This window comes from Ahaetulla prasina, chromosome 1, assembly GCF_028640845.1.
Source record: "Ahaetulla prasina isolate Xishuangbanna chromosome 1, ASM2864084v1, whole genome shotgun sequence".
NCBI classification, from domain to species: Eukaryota; Metazoa; Chordata; class Lepidosauria; order Squamata; family Colubridae; genus Ahaetulla; species Ahaetulla prasina.
Genome location: NC_080539.1, coordinates 107,050,759 through 107,070,899, shown reverse-complemented (window position 1 = coordinate 107,070,899; position 20,141 = coordinate 107,050,759). Strand labels below are relative to the sequence as shown.

At 37.7% G+C, this 20,141-nt stretch overlaps 1 protein-coding gene across 1 annotated transcript in view; it reads left to right on the top strand.

The window, feature by feature from the left end:
• The window catches only part of L3MBTL3 (L3MBTL histone methyl-lysine binding protein 3), a 68,930-nt gene extending 60,793 nt beyond the window's left edge, over positions 1-8,137 (top strand). The window contains exons 19-21 of the mRNA XM_058171972.1: positions 1,265-1,428; positions 5,236-5,298; positions 6,892-8,137. Of these exons, the coding sequence (XP_058027955.1) occupies positions 1,265-1,428; positions 5,236-5,298; positions 6,892-7,035 (371 nt within the window). The 3' untranslated portion in view covers positions 7,036-8,137. The remainder of the gene's footprint in view (positions 1-1,264; positions 1,429-5,235; positions 5,299-6,891) is intronic.
• Positions 8,138-20,141: the final 12,004 nt, after the last annotated feature.

The window sequence follows — 20,141 nt, the reverse complement described above, 5'->3', positions numbered from 1 at the left end:
GTAGGCTACTGGCTAAAGACCTACATACAAACACCCGTGAAAACCTCAGAAAACATATATATATATATATATATATATATATATATATATATATATATATATATATACTAAGTGACTAAAAGTGGAATTTACTTACTTATTTTTTATTTTAAGACGTAGGATTGTTTTAAATCCCAGGGGACTCCAGGGAGTTTACAGAATACAGACATGCTAACAAAGTAGATGTCATCATCATCTTTATTATCATCAAATTAGTAGTGGTAGACAAAGAAAGAATGCAGAATTCAGTCTGTAAAAATGAAAGGAAAAGCAGTCTCACATAGACGAATGTAAAGGTAAAGCTTTCATTTCTGTTAGGTGAGTTGTGAATGACCAGCTATAAGTTGCAGTGAATTGTTCAGCCAGGACTAGTGTGTGGTGGGTTTGTGAAACTGGCATTTATGGACAACCTAAAAAGGAAATAAATTGAAGAAAATATTATACTGGGATGCCCAGTGAGAAATTTCAGGTTTAGGTTTTTTTAAAAAAAAACCAGTGACAATCACAGCATTTATATAGCTGCCCATCTCATAACAAACTCGGGGTGGCTTGTATATAACTGTATATACAAAAATATATACAAAAATGTAAAAATAAAACTTTTTTATGAAAAAAAAACTCGGGGTGGCTTCAGAACAAAAATTAAAACAACACAAAAGCCATATTAAAAGTATTAAAACGAAAAACAAAATCCTGGCACCAAGTCAAGCTTCCAATGTGCAGTCCTTTCATCCCAGTGTTTGCAGGTCCATCCCAGATCCTCAGTGCTTTACAGAAGCACTAACTAGGAAGTTAGATCTTCGGAGGGCAAAGTGTTCCATAGCGCAGGAGCTACCAAACGAAAAGACACACTTCCTAGCTCCCATAAGTTGGCAATATTTAAGGGAAGGAATTAGGAGCATCCCACCTACCATTGGGAGCTGAAGCAATGATACAGTTTTTTAAAAATGCAGGGGGAGATTATGGTTGAACAGTTTCCGTTGTTTTTCATGGCAGGTAAGTACGTAAGGTAGTTTAAACTGCGTTCAAGAAAATGTAGTTATGTATCTATCTCATAATTAGTACAGATTAGAGTATTTTTATACTCTAGGGTATTCATTAATTAATGTCATTTAGTAATAATAAGTCAAATGGGCCAAATATGTTATACTGAACATACCTTTCCTTTACAAGTGTGGTCATATATCATATACAATAATAAAACTTGTGTTATTATTGCTTGCAGACAGCAAGGAAACCAATAGCAGAAATTCCCATCTGCAGCCAGTCATTTTATCTTCCAAGCTCACAATTCCTGCATTTCCACTGCGGTGGGAACAGCACAGTAAGCTCCTTCCTACAGTGGCTGGGATTCCTGCCAGTAAAGTTTCTAAATGGAGCACAGATGAGGTATGACTTAAAATGGAATTTTCACTTTAAAAAACTGGAAAACTTCAATATACTTTTTGCTAAAGAAAAAAACAATGATTTATGGGTTTAATTATTGAGAAGAGTAAGAATTAAATAAGGGGATGAAGGGATTTCTGGAAGATTTAAGAGGCAAGGGAGACATTGGGTTTATTAATAACCGATGAAAAGAAGGTCGGAAGTCTTCTGTTTTAGTTTCCTTCCTTCCTTCCTTCCTTCCTTCCTTCCTTCCTTCCTTCCTTCCTTCCTTCCTTCCTTCCTTCCTTCCTTCCTTCCTTCCTTCTTCTCTTCTTTCTTGAATGTTTTTATATATTTTATAAAAAAATATTTTTAAAAATGGAATTTTCATTCACCATCAGCTGATATTGCTTGATAGAGTTCTATTAGAATAGAATATATCATAATCTATTGTGATGATATATTCATTGCATATTTCTATTTCTATTTCAATCTTGCCTTTTTATATTTTAGTAGTGATTAGGAGGTGATGCTATTATCTATCATAATAAAGTAGGCTAATGAAAGTAAATACTGATTGTTTATAGGGGTTTTTTTTCTCCCTTTGTTGGGAGAAAGGTATTTTGTATTGTCCTTTTTATCGATTTGCAAGATTTACTTCCCACCGGTCAGTCAGCACTCAAGATAGTATACATAGCATTCCCCCTATTTTTTTCCATTCAGACACAGCCTAGTGAAATAGGTCAGGCTCAGAGTGAGAGAGCACACTCAACTCCACCACTGACCTTCTATGGCAGGAGTGTCAAACTCGATTTCATTGAGGGCCACATTAGGGTTGTGTTTGACCTCGGGAGGGCTGTGGTTGGTGTGGCCAGGGTGTGCATGGCCAGCTTGATGTCACTTGTGTCGGAGGCATCTGTGGGTGGCCCGAGCGCTCTGCTAGCGAAAATGCAGCTCTGTTTTCGCTGGCAGAGGCACTGTGAGTTAGTCTTTTGCTGTTCCCAGGGCGAACCCACAGGCCAGATCTAAGCACCCCATGGGTCTGATACAGCCCGCAGGCCTTAAGTTTGACATCCTTGTTCTATGGTGTCCCTCTGCTCCAACCACATCCACTTTCTAAATATGCTTTCAAGATAGCTTGCTCCCATTCCCCCCCCCCTCCCCGTTACTGCGATAGAAGTGAGAGAATAGAGATTCCAATGCCTGGTTCCTTTGCCTTGAGTGCACGGTCTCACAGATGATGCCTGTTAGTATTTTGGCTCTGCATTTGCCTCCTTATGGCTCATCCTAGTTTCACTAAACTGAATTTGAAGTTTATTGGCAGACTATATTCATCATGTACCTTATCTTAGAATAATATTAGTACATGCCACAAAGATAAGTATCTTCTTCAGGAGATTCAAACTTCTTTCTAGGTATGTCTAACACTATTCTAGAGTTATTTTAGGGAACATTGGAATCCTCTGTGTCTCCTCCAGACCATTTTACTCTGAATGTTAATTCTGCAAATTGGAAGCAATGCAGACTGTTCCCTACATGGTTTTTTGGACGAAACAGGCCTGTTTTGTTGCTTGACTCTTTGCAATGTTCTGTTCCCAGACTTACTCAGTTTTCCCTTCCTGAAAGCAACATTTTTACTTCTTTTTTTTTTCATATTTTGAGTAGTAAAGAGTATGATCTTCTGACTGAAAGAATCCATTTCGTTTTGCTGGTGCCATAGATGTCAACACACAGTCCATTCATTTCATCTTTCATTGTATTCAGCTTTCTTATGTTCTTGCTTTTCTTAAATTCCATGTTTCCACCACAATTTTTTTGCAGCTTTGAATTTTCTTTTCCTGGATGTTGGCATCAGAACTAGAGTCTTGAAGGCTAATCAACATTAAGTCTTGAAAAGATCGTCAATAGTGTATTGAGGGCCATCCAACCAGGGAGTCCATCAGCCTGCATTATCTCATCAATCACCTTATTTTGTGTTTAATATTCTTGGTAAAATATAGGTTGGTCTATCATTGCTTTCTCCCATTCACTATGAGTTTGCTGTTGTCAATGAAGTGAGCCTCCATCTCCAATATCATCCTATATTGCTGTTACTTGATATAGGTGCCCGTTTGTCTTAGCTGGGCAGCAGGGCTGACCTTCATGGCTTGGCTGATCCCACTAGAACAGGGCTATTAAACTCCCGGCCCACAGGCTGGATGCGTCACGTGCTGGCCATGCCCACACCCAGTTTAGTGAAGGGGAAAAAAGTCCAAATACGCCACATGAAGCCACTGTGACAACACGAATTTGACACCCCAGCAGTAGAATTATTTATCTTTAAGATATACTCCCACTGTTGTTTGCTCATTCGTCCCTGGAATACCACTATGTTTGAGTGAAGCAGCATAGATGGAGTGGGATGGGGCTTAGAGTCTAAATGCTAAGTAATCTTGCTTCATCAACATCAGCCAGTAAAATTGAAGAGGCAGAATGTGTGACTTGTAGACAAAATGCTTTTACAGGTAGTACATCTACAGCTACAGCTCCCCAATTATGGTTATAATGACCTATGACCATAACTGAGCCCAAAATTTCTGTTACTATGCAAAGTAGTGGTGCCCCATTTTATGAACTTTTTGCCACAAGTAAGTGAATCATGCAATCATTAAGTGAATATGGCTTCTTCATTAACTTGGCTTGTCAGAAGCCAGCTGGGAAGGTTACAAATGGTGATCATGTGATCCTGGGACTGTCATAAATACATACCAGTTGCCAACCGAATCTTGATCACATGACCATGAAGATGCTGCAGTGATCAAAAGAGAGAAAACCCACCACAAATAACTTTTTTCAGTGGCATTGTAACTTCAAATGATCACTAAGGTAAAGGTAAAGATTCCCCTTGCACATATGTGCTAGTCATTCCTGACTCTAGGGGGCTGTGCTTATCTCCGTTTCAAAGCCAAAGAGCCAGCGCTGTCCAAAGACATCTCCATGGTCATCTGGCTGGCATGACTAAATGCCAAAGGCTCACCGAAACCTGTTACCTTCCCACCAAAGGTGGTCCCTATTTTTCTACTTGCATTTTTTACGTGCTTTCGAACTGCTAGGTTGGCAGAAGCTGGGACAAGTAACAGGAGCTCACTTCACTATGCGGCACTAGGGATTTGAACGACTGAACTGCTGACCTTTTGAATGACAAACTCAGCATCTTAGCCATTGTGCCCTAAAGGGTTACTAAAAATAGTTATAAATCAAGGACTTTAAACAGGACTATAAAAGGTTGTCAGTGTTCAAAGTAACACACCCATTGAAAGCAGAACTCTGAGGCAGGTAGATTCTTCAAAGAACATGTTTATTGAATACATCATATCAGCACAGCCGATGAAAACCAACTCTGAAAGTTCCCGTGGTTTTCACCTAATTAAAAGAGTAAAAATCCCCCCTTCCAGGTGTCACTGGTCACATTGTCCAATGAATAGAACTGGCAGGCTCCTCTCCTCCGACGATGATCTTGGTTCCCACAGGAAAACTTTTGTTTTGACTGTTAGTTGGGCTATCTACTTCCCCCCTCCCTTCTCCCTCTCAGGCTTTGTGGCAACTATAAGGCAGCACAAGATGGCTTCAAGCAGGTTCACTTCAGAGTCGACAAAGGTTAAGTGGAATACAGTGTAGGGTTTAGACAGCTTGACCATTGTTGTTTATAAAATTGGAACAAGCCATTTTTTGAAACAAGCATTTGTTGGTTTTTTCCCCCCTAGTTCCTATCACTTAGAAGCAAGATGAAGAGATAAACGGACAGTTATTGTATTATTCTTACTCTTTTATTTTGTTAAATTTGATTGGCAGGTCTCAGAGTTCATTCGGAGTTTGCCAGGTTGTGAGGAGCATGGCAAAGTATTCAAAGATGAGGTGAGTATAATAGATCAGTCCTTTGGTGATCAAGGTTCAGCATTCTTTGTATCATTCCAATTTTAGTATATGTGCTGCTGAAGCGAGGTTCAGCATTCTTACAGGGTTTCATATAATGTTTAATTGGCAAAAGATAAAATGTCTACATTAAATCAGCCCTGTTTTTAATTTCATTTCTGAAGACAGTCTCTCAGCGTGGTTTTCATCAAATTGTCTTAAAACTGACTTCAGTGAAATAAAATGTGTGCTTAATTTTGCCCTATAAATTCAAGTGGAATTTTAGTTCTTTCTCAAATCAAGAAAAGCATTGCTTGATAGAATATTTAAAGCGTTACTTTAAATTACGTGACAATATTATATGCATGTGGCAATGTCTAATGCCTGGCAAGTTCAAAGTTTCAATGTAAGATACATTTCAGGGAATGTAATTATTCTTCAAAGCGAGGTGTTCAGTAAAAAGAAATGGGGCATTGATACTAACCTCCTTTTTAAATCAATTATGCCCATTTAATATATTGGGATGTTATTTACTGCATGCATAAAAGACTTGTGAATTTTTAAATGTTACTAATCTAGTTCCAGTCCAAGCAGCATGATAAGCAGTGCTCATAATTGTAATTCAATGCTATCAGGGAGATGTCAAGTTCTCCATCCTTATTTATTGCTTGCAAAGTAATGAAAAAAGGGGAAAACTAAACTAACCCAGTGGCTTTGATGCTATTGTGGTCTTGATTAATATAAAGAGAACGTTTAGGAAAACAAAAATATTTCTATACCACCGTAATTTAAAATACCAGGATTTCTCTGAAGGGATATGATATAATAACTTTACTGTGGATACTATTTAAACCCAACTAGTGACTTAAAATTGGAATGAAGGAATTTACATACAATCATTGTGACAGATTTCCAAAGCTACATATGAAGGCTGTGATAATCTTTTGAAAAGAGGCTTTGAAACCAGTACAAATATCTCATCTTGAATTTGCTGGAAGTGATTATGCCCACGTACACATGCAGAAGAAATTGCAGACAGCTTCAGCAGAAGAGATGCAACTTTTTTGAAGAATGCGTAAAGAGCTTTGTACATCTTCCAGCATATTTCAGAGCACTCCTTCTGAAGCCTTTTCACAGACCCTCCTATGTACAGCAAAACAACATGCTTCTGGCTTGCTTCTGTATTTTAGGAGATAAATTATTCCTATTAGCTTCACATCCCTTTAGTCCTTTGATACAAGTTAAAAGAAACTTAAGCTGAACAGGTGCTCAAAGAATTCTGGAATAGATTTTTGTTTTGTTTTTTTCTACAAAACCCATCCTGACCTCTGTTCTTAAAGCTGAATCACTTATGCTAACTAAAGAGGCAGAAGAGATGGCAGGCAGCCTTGGAGGGGAAAATGGATAAGCACCACTGAGGAATATTTCTCATGCAATGAAAAAGGGAGAATTCAATGCACTTTTAAGATTAACAAATTCCATTTCACTATATCTGTAGTGAATAATTTGGTCCCATTTTAAATTATTGTTATAGAGTTAAGAGTACATTCATAACTGTGTGGAGTCATTAACATGTAGATTTTTTTTTCCTTTCAGCAAATCGATGGGGAAGCTTTTCTTCTAATGACTCAAGCAGACATTGTCAAAATAATGAGTATTAAACTGGGACCAGCCCTAAAAATCTTCAATTCCATCCTGATGTTCAAAGCTGCTGATAAAAACTCTCATAATGAACTCTGATAAAAGGTCTACAAGACAACCTCTGCACTCCAGCCAATGTTTTACCCAAAGCACAAAGATACAAAAAGATAACCTAGGATGAACATTTCAAAGGGAAAAAGTCTTAAGTGCATGAAATAAAGATATTTTCCAAAAACTAGGGCAACTGGACACTTCTGAGAAGTGCTTAAGGTTTTTTAGCAAGATAAAAATTTAGTAGAGCAGGTACGTAAAGTTTGCCAACCTGGTGGTTTTAATTTTCCTACAATTAGCCACCTTAATTTAATTGGGGAACCAGTAACTAAGGGAACATATTAAAATCATGGTTATATTAGCCTTTTTTAAGAAGTCACAAAATATATACTTTGTGAATTTACCCATTGGGCTTAGTTAATCTCTTTGTCCTATTTGACCATTTTCATAAGAAATTGTTCACAATTTAAAAATATTTGAGGTGCAATTAGTTAATGGAAATGGTTAACTCTTTAATTTTGCACTACACTGAAAACTGCTGTGGACTCTGGTTGGTTTATTCTAAGAAAACATTGCTGAAGTTCAGTGCTGTTTTTTTAATTATTTTTGCATGGTTAAAAGAAAAAGAAATACTTCCAGTACCAGTAGCATATTTGGTATGAAATTATTAATAAGAACTACAAAAAGTTAATGTAATGATATTTCATGTTGCATTATATTACTTTAGTTCATTCTATTAAAAGAAATACAAATTAAATGTGCATATGCAGAATAAAAATAATCCTGCATTGTAAAAAAAACACCTTTTTATAAAGAATTAAATTGGTTGAACAGGAATATTAACTCAATCTAAAAATAGCAGTCAAGGAAAAGTTAAAACAGTTCTATCCAATTTAAAAGGAATTTGTAAAAGTTAGGTCACTTGACTTTAACATGTGCAATAGAAAACAATGTGAAACAAGATCATCAAGGGTTATATTGCATTGTTCTGTTCAGTCTTTTTTATAAATGTTGCATCTTTTATATTTTGTTCTGACTTTTTACACTTAAAATTGCATTTAAAATTGTTATGCTTCATAACTGCCAAAATGTGGAAGAACTTTTGTATGACTCATTTTTCATGCAGTTGGTTTGTATCAATATTAGTACAGTCATATTTTTTCCACTTGTCTTAGTTTTCACTGAAGGTTGTGGTGAACAGTTTGCTTCAAAGATGAGAGAAGCCAAAACATTTTAAGCGTGTTGCAGAGCTTTTGGGGAAATTGAATTCTAAAGACCAGTTGGAAGCAAGAAGACCAGCAAGAGCTCAGCTTCTCCCTTCTCCCAAAGAACATCTAGACACATACATATATATATTAAATTATATTTCTAGCGGTGCTTTTTCACACTTTCACCTGGTTTAGAAAAGTATCCGTAAACGTCTGCTTACACAAATCCTGACATGACTTGCATAAATGAAAAGTGTAAAATTATGAACATCATCATTCTCTCAAATCATCATTTGAGAGCATCATTTCTCTTGGCAGAGAAATAGTCGCCTACCCCTCCTTTAGCTCATGTTGTTTATTTTGTGAGTCTGCCTGCAAGGATATGTGCAATGGTCGTAGCAGGGGTGAAATCTAAAAATTTTCCATACCAGTTCTATGGGTGTGGCGTAATTCATGGCGTGGCTTGGTGGTCAGGTGACCGGGTGGGCATGGCCAATAACAAAAATAATAAAGTACACAAAACAATAAGAGGTACCAAAAACCAACTTTCACACTTTACACACACACAACACAACACAACAGACACACACAAAGTAAAAGCAGCTGCACCTCACCCAAAATGGCCCCTGCAACAAGCAGGAACTCGCACAGCCACAAAAAGCTCAAAAACCAACTTTCACACTTTACACACACAACACAACTGACTCACACACAAAGTAAAAGCAGCTGCAGCTCACCCAAAATGGCCCCTGCAACAAGCAGGAACTCACACAGTCACAAAAAGCCCCAAAACCAACTTTCACACTTTACACATACAAACAACACAACGGACACACACACACTCACAAATACAGCTTTGTGAGATTTTGCGTGTTTGTGTAGTGAAACACTACAGAAACACACCAAATCTCAGCTGCATAAATATGTTATTATTTTATTCATATTTTTAGATAAAAGCAGCTAAATTTAAAACTTCCTTAACTTTAAATTGCTGTCAAAAAAAAAATCCTTAAAAAAACCCCAATTAACTATTTTTTAAAGCTCCCCTCCTCAATTACTTACCCAATTGGAGTCAGGCAGATTGAGTTGCTCACCGATGAGATGGATTGCAGGCAGGCAGATTCAATTGCTAGCTGATGCAATTGATTGCAGCAGCCGAAGCAAGGCTTAGCGAGCCCGAAAGAAGTAGCAATTAGACAAGTGAGGACTGGGCAATTGCGGGGGCATGGGTGGGGACTGTTGTAAGAGATTGTAAAAAAATGATTTTAAAAGCCTGTGATGATCAGGCAACTTGGTTCAGATCGCCAGAGGAAAAAAAGCTTTTAAAAGGCTCCTCTGACGATCCCAGCTGAAGTTGCCTGATTGCCAGAACCTCTTAAAAGGATTTTTTAAACAATCTCTTCAGCGGAAGAGCTTGTAGAAAACATCCTTTTTAAAGGTTCTGGCGATCAGGCAACTCAACTAGGATCGCCAGAAGAGCCTTTTAAAAGCTTTTTTTTTAAACAACCTCTTCAGTCGAAGAGGTTGTTTAAAAAAAGCTTTTAAAGGGTTCTGACGATCCCAGCTGAGGTGCTCGATCATCAAAGGCTTTTTTTTAACTTTTAAAAGCATTTTTTCAGCTGAAGAAAAAATACTTTTAAAAATTAAATAAAAAAACCTCTGATGATCACACAGCTGGGATTAGGGGGTGGGGCCAGGGATTTTTGCTACTGGTTTCTGAACCACCCGCCACCATCACTACCGGATCGAGCTGTCCGGTCCGAACCAGGAGCATTTCACCCCAGGTCATAGCTTTCTCCTACCCTGCTCTCTGGAAAATTCCTGGCATAAGATTATTCAGGGCAAGGAGAATAGCATAAAGATAGCCGTTTTCAGCCTACAAAAACAAGCAGCAGATTCAGGATCCAACCTTTATCCCCCTAATTAATTTATCAACTGTGTGCGTGCATATGCCTTGAGTCAGTTTTAACTCCTGCCAACCTGCATTTTTTCATGGCAACATTTTTAGAAAGCGTTTGCTCTTGCCTTCTTCCCAGGGCTGAGGGGATAACTGGTCCATGCTCAAGGCAAGATCAGAACTCCTATTCATCCCATTTCTAGTCTGAAATCACTACACTAAACTGACTATGATCTTACTTGGGGGGGGTGCCTTTGAGTCAGTGTTGACCCCTTGCAGTTTTCCTGACAAGGTTTCTCAGGTGTGGTTTGTCCTTGCTTGTTTCCTAGGGTTGAGAGAGAGTGTCTAGCCCAAGGTCACCCAACTGGCTTTGTGCCTAAAGCTGGACTAGAACTCAAGAGTCCCAATTTTTAGCATTATGCCTTAAACACAGTTAGAAGAAGTTTCTGGATTCAAATCTAAGCCAGGTCCTCCATAGAACACAGAGGGCAAGTTACTTGGAACAGAGGCATGTTTTTTCAACAGCGAAGCATGCAAAATAGCAGTCAAAAGGTTAGCTAGGAACTTTGTATGCCGGATAACAGGGTGAGCTCCTGTTACTTGTCCCAGCTTCTGCCAACCTAGCAGTTCGAAAGCACGTAGAAAAATGCAAGTAGAAAAATAGGGACCACCTTTGGTGGGAAGGTAACAGCGTTCTGTGCGCCTTTGGCGTTTAGTCATGCTGGCCACATGACCATGGAGACATCTTCAGACAGCACTGAAATGGAGATTAGCACTGCCCCCTAGAGTCAGGAACGACTAGCACATATATGCAAGGGGAACCTTTACCTTTACCCCTTGGGGTTGATCTTGGGTGATGGGTCCAGGTTTGGGGAATCTTACTATGTTTGTAAAGGATTTCCGTATCCTGAGGAGATTTCTTAGGATTTGGTTGACTTACTGATGCCTGCCAACTTCCTATTAGTTTCCTCCAAAATATCAAAGTTGACTTAAAGGCTCAGTAGTTCTTTAGTTGTGACTTGGACTTTTCTGGAGGCAGGCATGGCGAAGATTACAGTGTTATCTGTCTAGAACAGACCTGGGCATTTTATGGTCTGTGGGCCATATCCTGGCTTATACCTGTTCCTATCTGGCTCACCCTTGGGCTAGAAGGTGTAATGAAGGCTTTTACCTTCTAACAGTACAATTCCATAAATTCTAACAGCAATTGGCTCTCTTTATAAGTATTTGGCACATTGTATTGAATGAACTATTACTACCCCTGAGAGAACAATTACATTCTGAAATGTCAGAAGCAAAAGCAGTCTTTATGCCAGAGAAAGCAGCTCCTTCCTTGGTGCTTATCATTTAACCCAGGAATGACAGCTCAAGAATTCAAACTGAAAAAGCAGGCTAAGAAATAAGATTATTATCAAACAGGAAAATGAACTGCTTACACTCATATTTAATACTAAGCAATTAATTATTGCTTAGAATTTCAGAAAGGTAACTGTCAAAAGAGCATATGAGGAAACCAATCTCCACATATTTCCCCAAAGAGGTTATCTAAGGAAAAAAAATAGTGTATTGTTCTTTGGGCCATGGGTCACCAACACACACACACACCCAGGGCCATGGGCTGGAACTGGGCCCCACAACTGGAGGTGAGTGGCGAGTGAGTGAAGCTTCATCTAAACTTGCAGCTTCTCCCCAGCACTAGCATCACTGCTTCAGCTCCACCTCAGATCATTAGGCATTAGATTAAATTAGAAGCACGAAGCCTACTGTAAACAGCAGAAATATGCAAGGGATCTAGGTTGCAAACTCCCTGCTTCCTGGTCTGTGGAAAAATTGTCTTCAACAAAACTGGTCCCTAGTGCCAAAAAGGTTAGGAATCTCTGCTCTAGGCTACCCACCATATATTCAGCTCTTTACATATCTCCTCATTAATACTAGGTCAGAAATGAAACTTTTTTTCAAGACATTAGACCAGGGGAAGTCAACCTTTTTATACCTAGCGCCCATTTTTATATCTGTTAGTAGTAAAATTTTCTAACCGCCCACCGGTTCCACAGTAATGGTGATTTATAAAGTAGGGAAGTAACTTTACTTTATAAAATTTATAAAGTAAATTTAAATATAAATATAAAAACCCCTACCATCCAGCACGAAAGCTGGAACGCCCACTAGTGGGCGGTAGGGAGCAGGTTGACTACCACTGCATTAGACAGAAGTGAAGGCATGCCTATAATCTTCATATCTGTCAAATATTTTTTTTGTGGGGTAGAGGGAGAAATTCTTCCAGGATTATATCAGTAGTCAAAAAGGTTCAAGCAGGTCTTAGCAGAATAAATTTGGAATTTTTCCTTAGTGCTAAATATAATAATAATATGGGGAATCATTTCCATATTGTTAACATATCTTTAGAATGAAAAATTAATTCCCCACCCCCAAATTCTAAAGAATTGAGGTTTTTCAGATTTGGCAGCTTTTAAGATGTTTGGATCTCAACTCCCAGAATGCCGTAGCCAGCATTCTGGGAGTTTTAAGTCCGCACATCTTAAAAGTTGCCAAGTTTGAAAAACACTGGGTTAGAGTCTATTTAGAATCCAATATAATGAATCTGAGATGAAAAGCTATTTCCTTCACCTTTTGGAGATGAAGTTAGTTAATTTTAGATTTAGATTTTCTAAAGTTATGATTGAATGTTGTTCATTTAAAGTTTTAAATTCCAAACTGCTATACCATCTCCAAATGTCTTCATATATTTCCAAATGTATTATTTCAGACTTTTTTTTTTACATAGAACAACATCAATTTGAATGTTCCTCACACAGTGTGTTGCTAATTATGTTTTCTGCATATAGTTCCAAATTCTCAAGGGGTTTCTTATAAATACCCTAGTATATTAGAAACTGAAACTCTGTAAATAGTTAAAGGGAGGAAGGAAGAGGAAATAATTCAGAAAAAGGGTTTCCCTATTCAAGAAAAGGCATGCTTAAGATTCACTCTTCAGTTAGAATAGAATAGAATAGAATAGAATAGAATAGAATAGAATAGAATAGAATAGAATAGAATAGAATAGAATTTTTTATTGACCAAGTGTGATTGGACACACAAGGAATTTGTCTTGGTGCATATGCTCTCAGTGTACATAAAAGAAAAGATACGTTCATCAAGAATCATAAAGTACAACACTTAATGATAGTCATAGGGTACAAATAAACAATCAGAAAACAAAATCAGTATAAATTGTAAGGATACAAACAACAAAGTTACAGTCATAAGTGGAAGGAGATGGGTGATGGGAACGATGAGAAGATTAATAGTAGTGCAGACTTAGCAAATAGTTTGACGGTGTTGAGGGAATTATTAGTTTAGCAGAGTGATGGCGTTCAGGAAGAAACTGTTCTTGAGTCTAGTTGTTCTGGTGTGCAGTGCTCTGTAGCGTCGTTTGAGGGTAGGAATTGAAACATTTAATGTCCAGGATGCAAGGGGTCTGTAAATATTTTCACAGCCCTCTTTTTGACTCGTGCAGTATACAGGTCCTCAGTGGAAAGCAGGTTGATAGCAATTGTTTTTTCTGCAGTTACTGTTACAGTTACTCTTTTAAGCAGCAGGCACAACCTGAATGTCAGATGAGAGGCTACAAAAAGAAGTTATATAAGGATTATTATCTTGGCAGGATAACATAACACCCTGCAAGAAATACAAGGTGGGATAAAGTGTCTAGCACTACGTTTTTTTATTATCCAAAAAGCCCAGAAACAGGTTGTGTGGCCAATACAATGTGATAGTGGTAGTGTTGTAGAGATGTAGTTATTTTTGCACTACATTAATCAAAGCGAAGTGTGAAGCAATGGTCACTGATCCAAACTATTTATGTTGCCAACAATAAAATATCAGGGCAACAAATATGACTTCTGCTAGAAAAATCACACTTGGAGTGTACATTATTCTAATAAGCACAAAAGTTTTTTAAAAAAATAAACATGCTGAAACATGAACTGTACAATAATAATTAGGAAAGGGGCCTTGCAGAATTCTTAAAAGTTGGAATACTTTGAGGATTTATCATTTTTCCCTAGTTTTGTCCATTTGATTATTCTATCCTTCTCTCTTTCAACACACAAATTTCATCCCATGAATTTCAAACCAAGCCTTCATTTATCCCATTATCAGATTCACTGTGAACATTGTTAATTTACCGAACTGTGCATTAGTTAATTTTACCAAAATGCATTTTTTGAGAGTGGTCCCAAGTGGGAAAATAGCGATGTAACCCCAAATCAAAGGCAGCTCTACTATTAAATGAAAGGAACTGTTACTGCGGTTCTAAGCAATGGAGAGAGCTAGGTGCTAAAGTAGGATCCTGACCCCACCAACTGTCCTTCTAATCCACCATTTGGGTGGCATGTATTTATGTATTTATCATATTTACATGTTGCCCATCTCACAGAAACATGACTCTGGGCAATGTGCAATTAAATAAAATAATAATTAGAAAATGTTAAAACATAAACATTATTACAATAAAAAATCCCTAAAAAGTAGGGATAGCATAGATGTTACAATCAATGTAGCCACTTCATTAAACCCCCTTTTTGGTGAAACCTCCAAATCTGTTGACATAAGCAAGTTTTAAGGGACTTCCAGAAGGACATCAAGGAGGGTGCCATTCTCACTGGGAGGCAATGTGATTAGTGGTAGGTTTCAAAAATTTTTACTACCGGTTCTGTGGCTGAGGCTTGATGGACGTGGTGTGGCTTGGTGGGCATGGCAGGGGAAGGATACTGTAAAATTTCCATTCCCACCCCACTCCAGGGGAAGGTTACTGCAAAATCCCCATTTTTTTTTATTTGTCATAACAGCATACATAAGCATAAGCATGAAGCAACTATACAACATATAAGCATATATATGAGTATAAGCATGTAATAACTATATAAATTGGATATAATGAAAGGAAACAGTAGGACAGGAACGGTAGGCACGTTTGTGCTCTTATGCACGCTCTTATTTGTGCTCTTATGCATTTCCTCCCAATCAGCTGGGACTTGGGAGGCAGAGAATAGACGGGAGTGGGGTCTGTCAAAATTTCCGCTACCTGTTATTCTCCAGAACTGGTCAGAACCTGCTGAAACCCACCTCTGAATATGATGTTCCCAAAGGCTGGCACCATCACCTGGGCCCTTTAGCAGACAAAGGCATCCCCTTGTAAGCATTTTTCTATCCATAATATCACTGGAAAACTGGAACCCTTAAGTACATTCCAGAGAATTAAAAACTCTACTTATTTATCATTATTTCCTGGACCAGAAATGCCTTATTTGATGCCAATTTGGTGCCTATTTAGTTATGCATTTAATTATCTGGAGAAAGAATCCTTCCTAATCACCACAATTAAGTAATTTAAACACTGGTTTGAGCAATTGATAAATCTACTGAAAAAGATTATTACAGTGTTACTAACTAAAGCTAATCTCATCAGTAACTACAGCATAATACAACTAGCAATTATCAAGAGTAGCTTTAAAACTGAATTAGCATACATGAAAAACACAGAATTAAGTTTCTTAAAACTAGAGGAAACTATGTATTTTTTTTTAAAAAAAAGATAAACTGAGACTGTAGGTAGATTCTTAGAGTAGACTGCAACCAATCAAATATATTAAGACCAATATTTCATTCAAAACTAACACAATTAACTCCAGTTTCCTTATAGCTTTCTTTGTATAAATCAAATTGCAAAAATCAAGGATACATTGGGAATATTTCAGCACAATCTGGGTATCTTCCAGATGGAGATTGTAATTTCCAGAATTCCCTGTCATTTTAGCCATTGTGGAAGTACTTCCAAAACCTGGGTAATTTATCCAAAATTTGGTACAAACCCATTACCTAATCATAACAGGGATATTTAAATTCGTAAAGTGTTTTACCTACATTGGGTAAAAAGGATTTTCTAATAAGCAGCTTTGGATAATAAAGGAAAATGTTTGGGAAGCACTGTATTCAACACACCTGAAAATTAACTAGGTAGGGAAAGGCTAGGCTGTCTTCTATTCATTATCCCCAGGACCATATTCCATAGAATATCTTTCTATGAAAGTGCTATCATTTCTAAGCATTCAAACTTAGGTTGCATTGGCACCTCATCCCTCAGCTCAGAGGTATTCTATTCATCAGACACTTCCCTTCCCTTATTGGCATTTTATTTATGCCAATCAAATGAAATCACACACAGCCATTGATATATAAATGACTATCTACTAGAAAACTTCAAGAGTCCCAGAACGTGGCAACATCTCAGATCGTGTCTGAGTTTGAAACTAAGCAGAGTCTGACTTTGTTGGTGTTTGAGTGGAAATTCTCTAGAAAATACCAGAATGTAGGATATATTGGGAAGTTGAAAAACATGCTGGGAAAGGCCCATGGCAAATCACTGTGACCAAAGAAACTCTGTGGTTGTGTCCAATAACAGTATTCACCAAGGACAAATTCAACGCTTCAGAACAACCGAGAGACATATCATCAATTACTGTCCATGCAGAGTTAATTAAGAACGTTCAAAACATTACAGGTCAAGTTTATGGGACAGAATGTCCTCTTCTTTTTGAGTCTTCCCCTTCTCCTGCATTCTGTCACAAAATAAAATTTGGAGTACTGGAATGGCATATACTGGGATGAGAAGAAATAATGATTCCAAATCAAATATGGATCAAAAAATGTAATTTCATTTAAAGACATTTATGAAAGAAATGAGAGGGATGCAGTGGCTCAGTGGCTGAGATGCTGAGCTTGTCAATCGTAAGGTCGTCAGTTCAGTGGTTTGAATCCCTAGTGCTGCATTACGGGGTGAGCTCTCGTTACTTGTCCCAGCTTCTGCCAGCTTAGCAGTTTGAAAGCACGTAAAAAATGCAAGTAGAAAAATAGAGACCACCTTTGCTAGGAAGGTAACAGCATTCCATGCGCCTTTGGCGTGTAGTCATGCTGGCCACATGACCATGGAGACATCTTCGGATAGCACTGGCTCTTCGGCTTTGAAACGGAGATGAGCACCGTCCCCTAGAGTCAGGAATGACTAGCACATATGTGTGAGGGGAACCTTTACCTTACGGAAGAAATATGATCAATTTTCCTCCTACCTCTGAAGTCGATCTGTATCCATCCCTTTTCATTTAAGAAGGCTTTCCTTCCTGAGTTTTAAGTCATTATTAGAAAGCTGATCCACTGAAATCAATGGAATTTTAGGATTGAATCTTAAATTCCTTTTTGGAAATCAAAAGAAGACTCATCATTTTCAATTGAGTAAAATGGCTGCTTTGGTTGGAGGTGGGTTTTTATTTGGTTCAATAAAAAAAGATCCAGCCTTTTTCTTCTACAGTACAGACAGCAAAAATGGGTCTGACCATTAGTACTTTCTATTTTCTGACCCCCTCATAAAATGGATGAGAAGCGCAAGATGTCTTCCCAATTCCCACCATTATCTTCTCTTTTACTTCTGAGCCTTCTTCTTACTAAGATGAGAGAGCAAGATAGAGGCAGTAGTTTTGTGGTTCACACATAGTACTGTATCCTCAGGTTCCGTTCCAGGCATTCAACAGAACCCAAGGAGATTAACTTCAATTACTCTACTCAAGTCTAATAGAGCAGGGATGTCAAACTCACGGTGTCATGGCGGCGTCACATGATGTATCAGGACTTTTTTCCCATTTGCTAATCTGGGCGTGGACGTTGCCGGCGCATGACATATCTGGCCATGGGTCGTGAGTTTGAAAGCCCTTCAATTGAGCGTCTACTCAACTCCAGGCTAAAGGGTTGACAACAGTCTAGAAAAGGCTAAAGTACTTTTTTTAAAGGAATATAATTGCAGCCCATGAACAAACTACTAGATTATTTCCTACATTTAGTGTTGTCCCAATTTTAAAACTGAAGGTTAATGTAGAACGTGTGTGGGGAGGGGGTGGGTTATAAATGAATAAATGAAAACCCAGTCTATTGCATCTCTTCCATAAAAATGTAATTGCCTATTTAATTCAAGAGAATAACCATAAAATAGAACTGCATTCATTTTAATATTCAGAAATCCATTTTTGTCGTTATCAAGGAAAGAGTATGCCTGCAGCAAACAACTCACTACATTGTTCTACTGGTAAATGATAGGATGTATATGTTCATCTTGTATGCAGAGACAAGTCAACTTGTTTAAAGTTCTTTATTTTATTAACTTAAATTTCTTAGCTTAAATGTAAAAGAAAAAAAGAAAAAGAAAAATGGCATTAAAACCAATGTTTTTTCTGCCTGTCTGGCTTTTTATCTGAACCAGTTGCCAGGAAAACTGCAGGAACACTTGTCCAGGCAGTCTCTGAGACATTATTGAACAGAAAATATATATATAGTATATGTATCTTATATGTATATATAGAAAAGCAGACTATTTGACTCTTTTAAAATTTTAAAATTTAAAATTGATTTAGCTTCTGCTTTCAGACGGTCCTCTAGTCAGAATAAATTTTCTAAGCACCCAGGCTACATCTATCAGAAGTAAGTTAAAAAAAACCTCTTATCTCTAAGTTTTCCTTATTTGTTTTAAAGTAATTTTCTGAAATACTCTTAAGGTAGCTTTCAGACATGTTGAAATACATTTCTTATAATTCATGCCATCCAGCAGGTCTGGAGAATAATAGATGGTAAAAGTAATCATAAAAAAAGTTATAGAAAACTTATCATAATACAATACGAGACCATCTTCTCATGTTTCCTACATGTTAAACTTATCTCATTATCTCACTATTTCTAATAATAGATTATGTTTCCTCTACCAAACATCTCCATTCCAGTTGAGAGCAGGTATCTTTCCACGGTGTGGCTCAGGCTATAAGAAGCCTGTTATTAAAACACAGCTGCCTGCAATTACTGCAGGTTCTAGTCCCACCAGGTCCAAGGTTGACTCAGCCTTCCATCCTTTGTAAGGTAGGTAAAATGAGGACCCAGATTGTTGAGGGGGCAATAAGTTGACTTTGTAAATATACAAATAGAATGAGACTATTGCCTTACACACTGTAAGCCGCCCTGTCTCTTCGGAGAAGGGCGGGATATAAATGTAAATAAATAAATAAAAAATATAAAATAAAATAAATAAATTCACCTGACTGCCAGTCACATCAGGGATGCATCTGGACAAAAGTGGTTTGCCATTGCTTCTTCCAGGATGACTCTTTTACTTCCTGCTCTAATCTGCAACATCACTATTCCCTAATTATCTTCTAAGTCAGGGGTCTCCAACCTTGGCAACTTTAAGACTTGTGGCCTTCAACTCCCAGAGTTCCTCAGCCAGCAAAGCTGGGAGTTGAAGTCTACAAGTCTTAAAGTTGCCAAGGTTGGAGACCCCTGATCTAAGTCCTTACTACCTTGCTTAGATTCTAGATTTCCAGATAAATTTGGGTTGGGCAAAGTTGTCAACCTCGGCTGATGTTGGCTGGAGAATTCTGGAAGTTAAAGTCAATATATCTTAAAAGAAGCTGAGAAACATTGGGCTAAAGGTTACTACCTATGGTTCATCTGGTATCAGCGGAAATGCCTGTGAATAAAATTTATTATCACTGAACTTTCAGTATAATATTGACTATCAGGCTGCACAGCTTTCAGTGATGCCAGGTGTTACTTAGGAAATATGTTGGATACTACCCATCAGCCTTCTTCTTCATGCCTTATTACTAAAGTTAATTTAAAATCTTGCAAATTGGCAACATTTGCAGAATGCCATGCAGGATGCCAATTATCTCAACATTTGCGATAGATAATGGTTAGTTCATTCTTCTATTCTTCTAGCTATCAGTTTGATATCTTTACCCTAAAGGAAAAAAGGACTCTGTTAGAATTTGAGTTTACAGTATATATTTAGAACTATTAAGCTTATGTTCCTTATGTTTCTATATTATCCTTAGTATGCTATATAGCATAAATGAACAAATGAAACAAAATCTAAACACAATTGTCTCACATGGGGTGTTAGCAGTCAGGTCCCTATTCTGGGAACAAGAACAAACAAACAAATCCCTTGTATG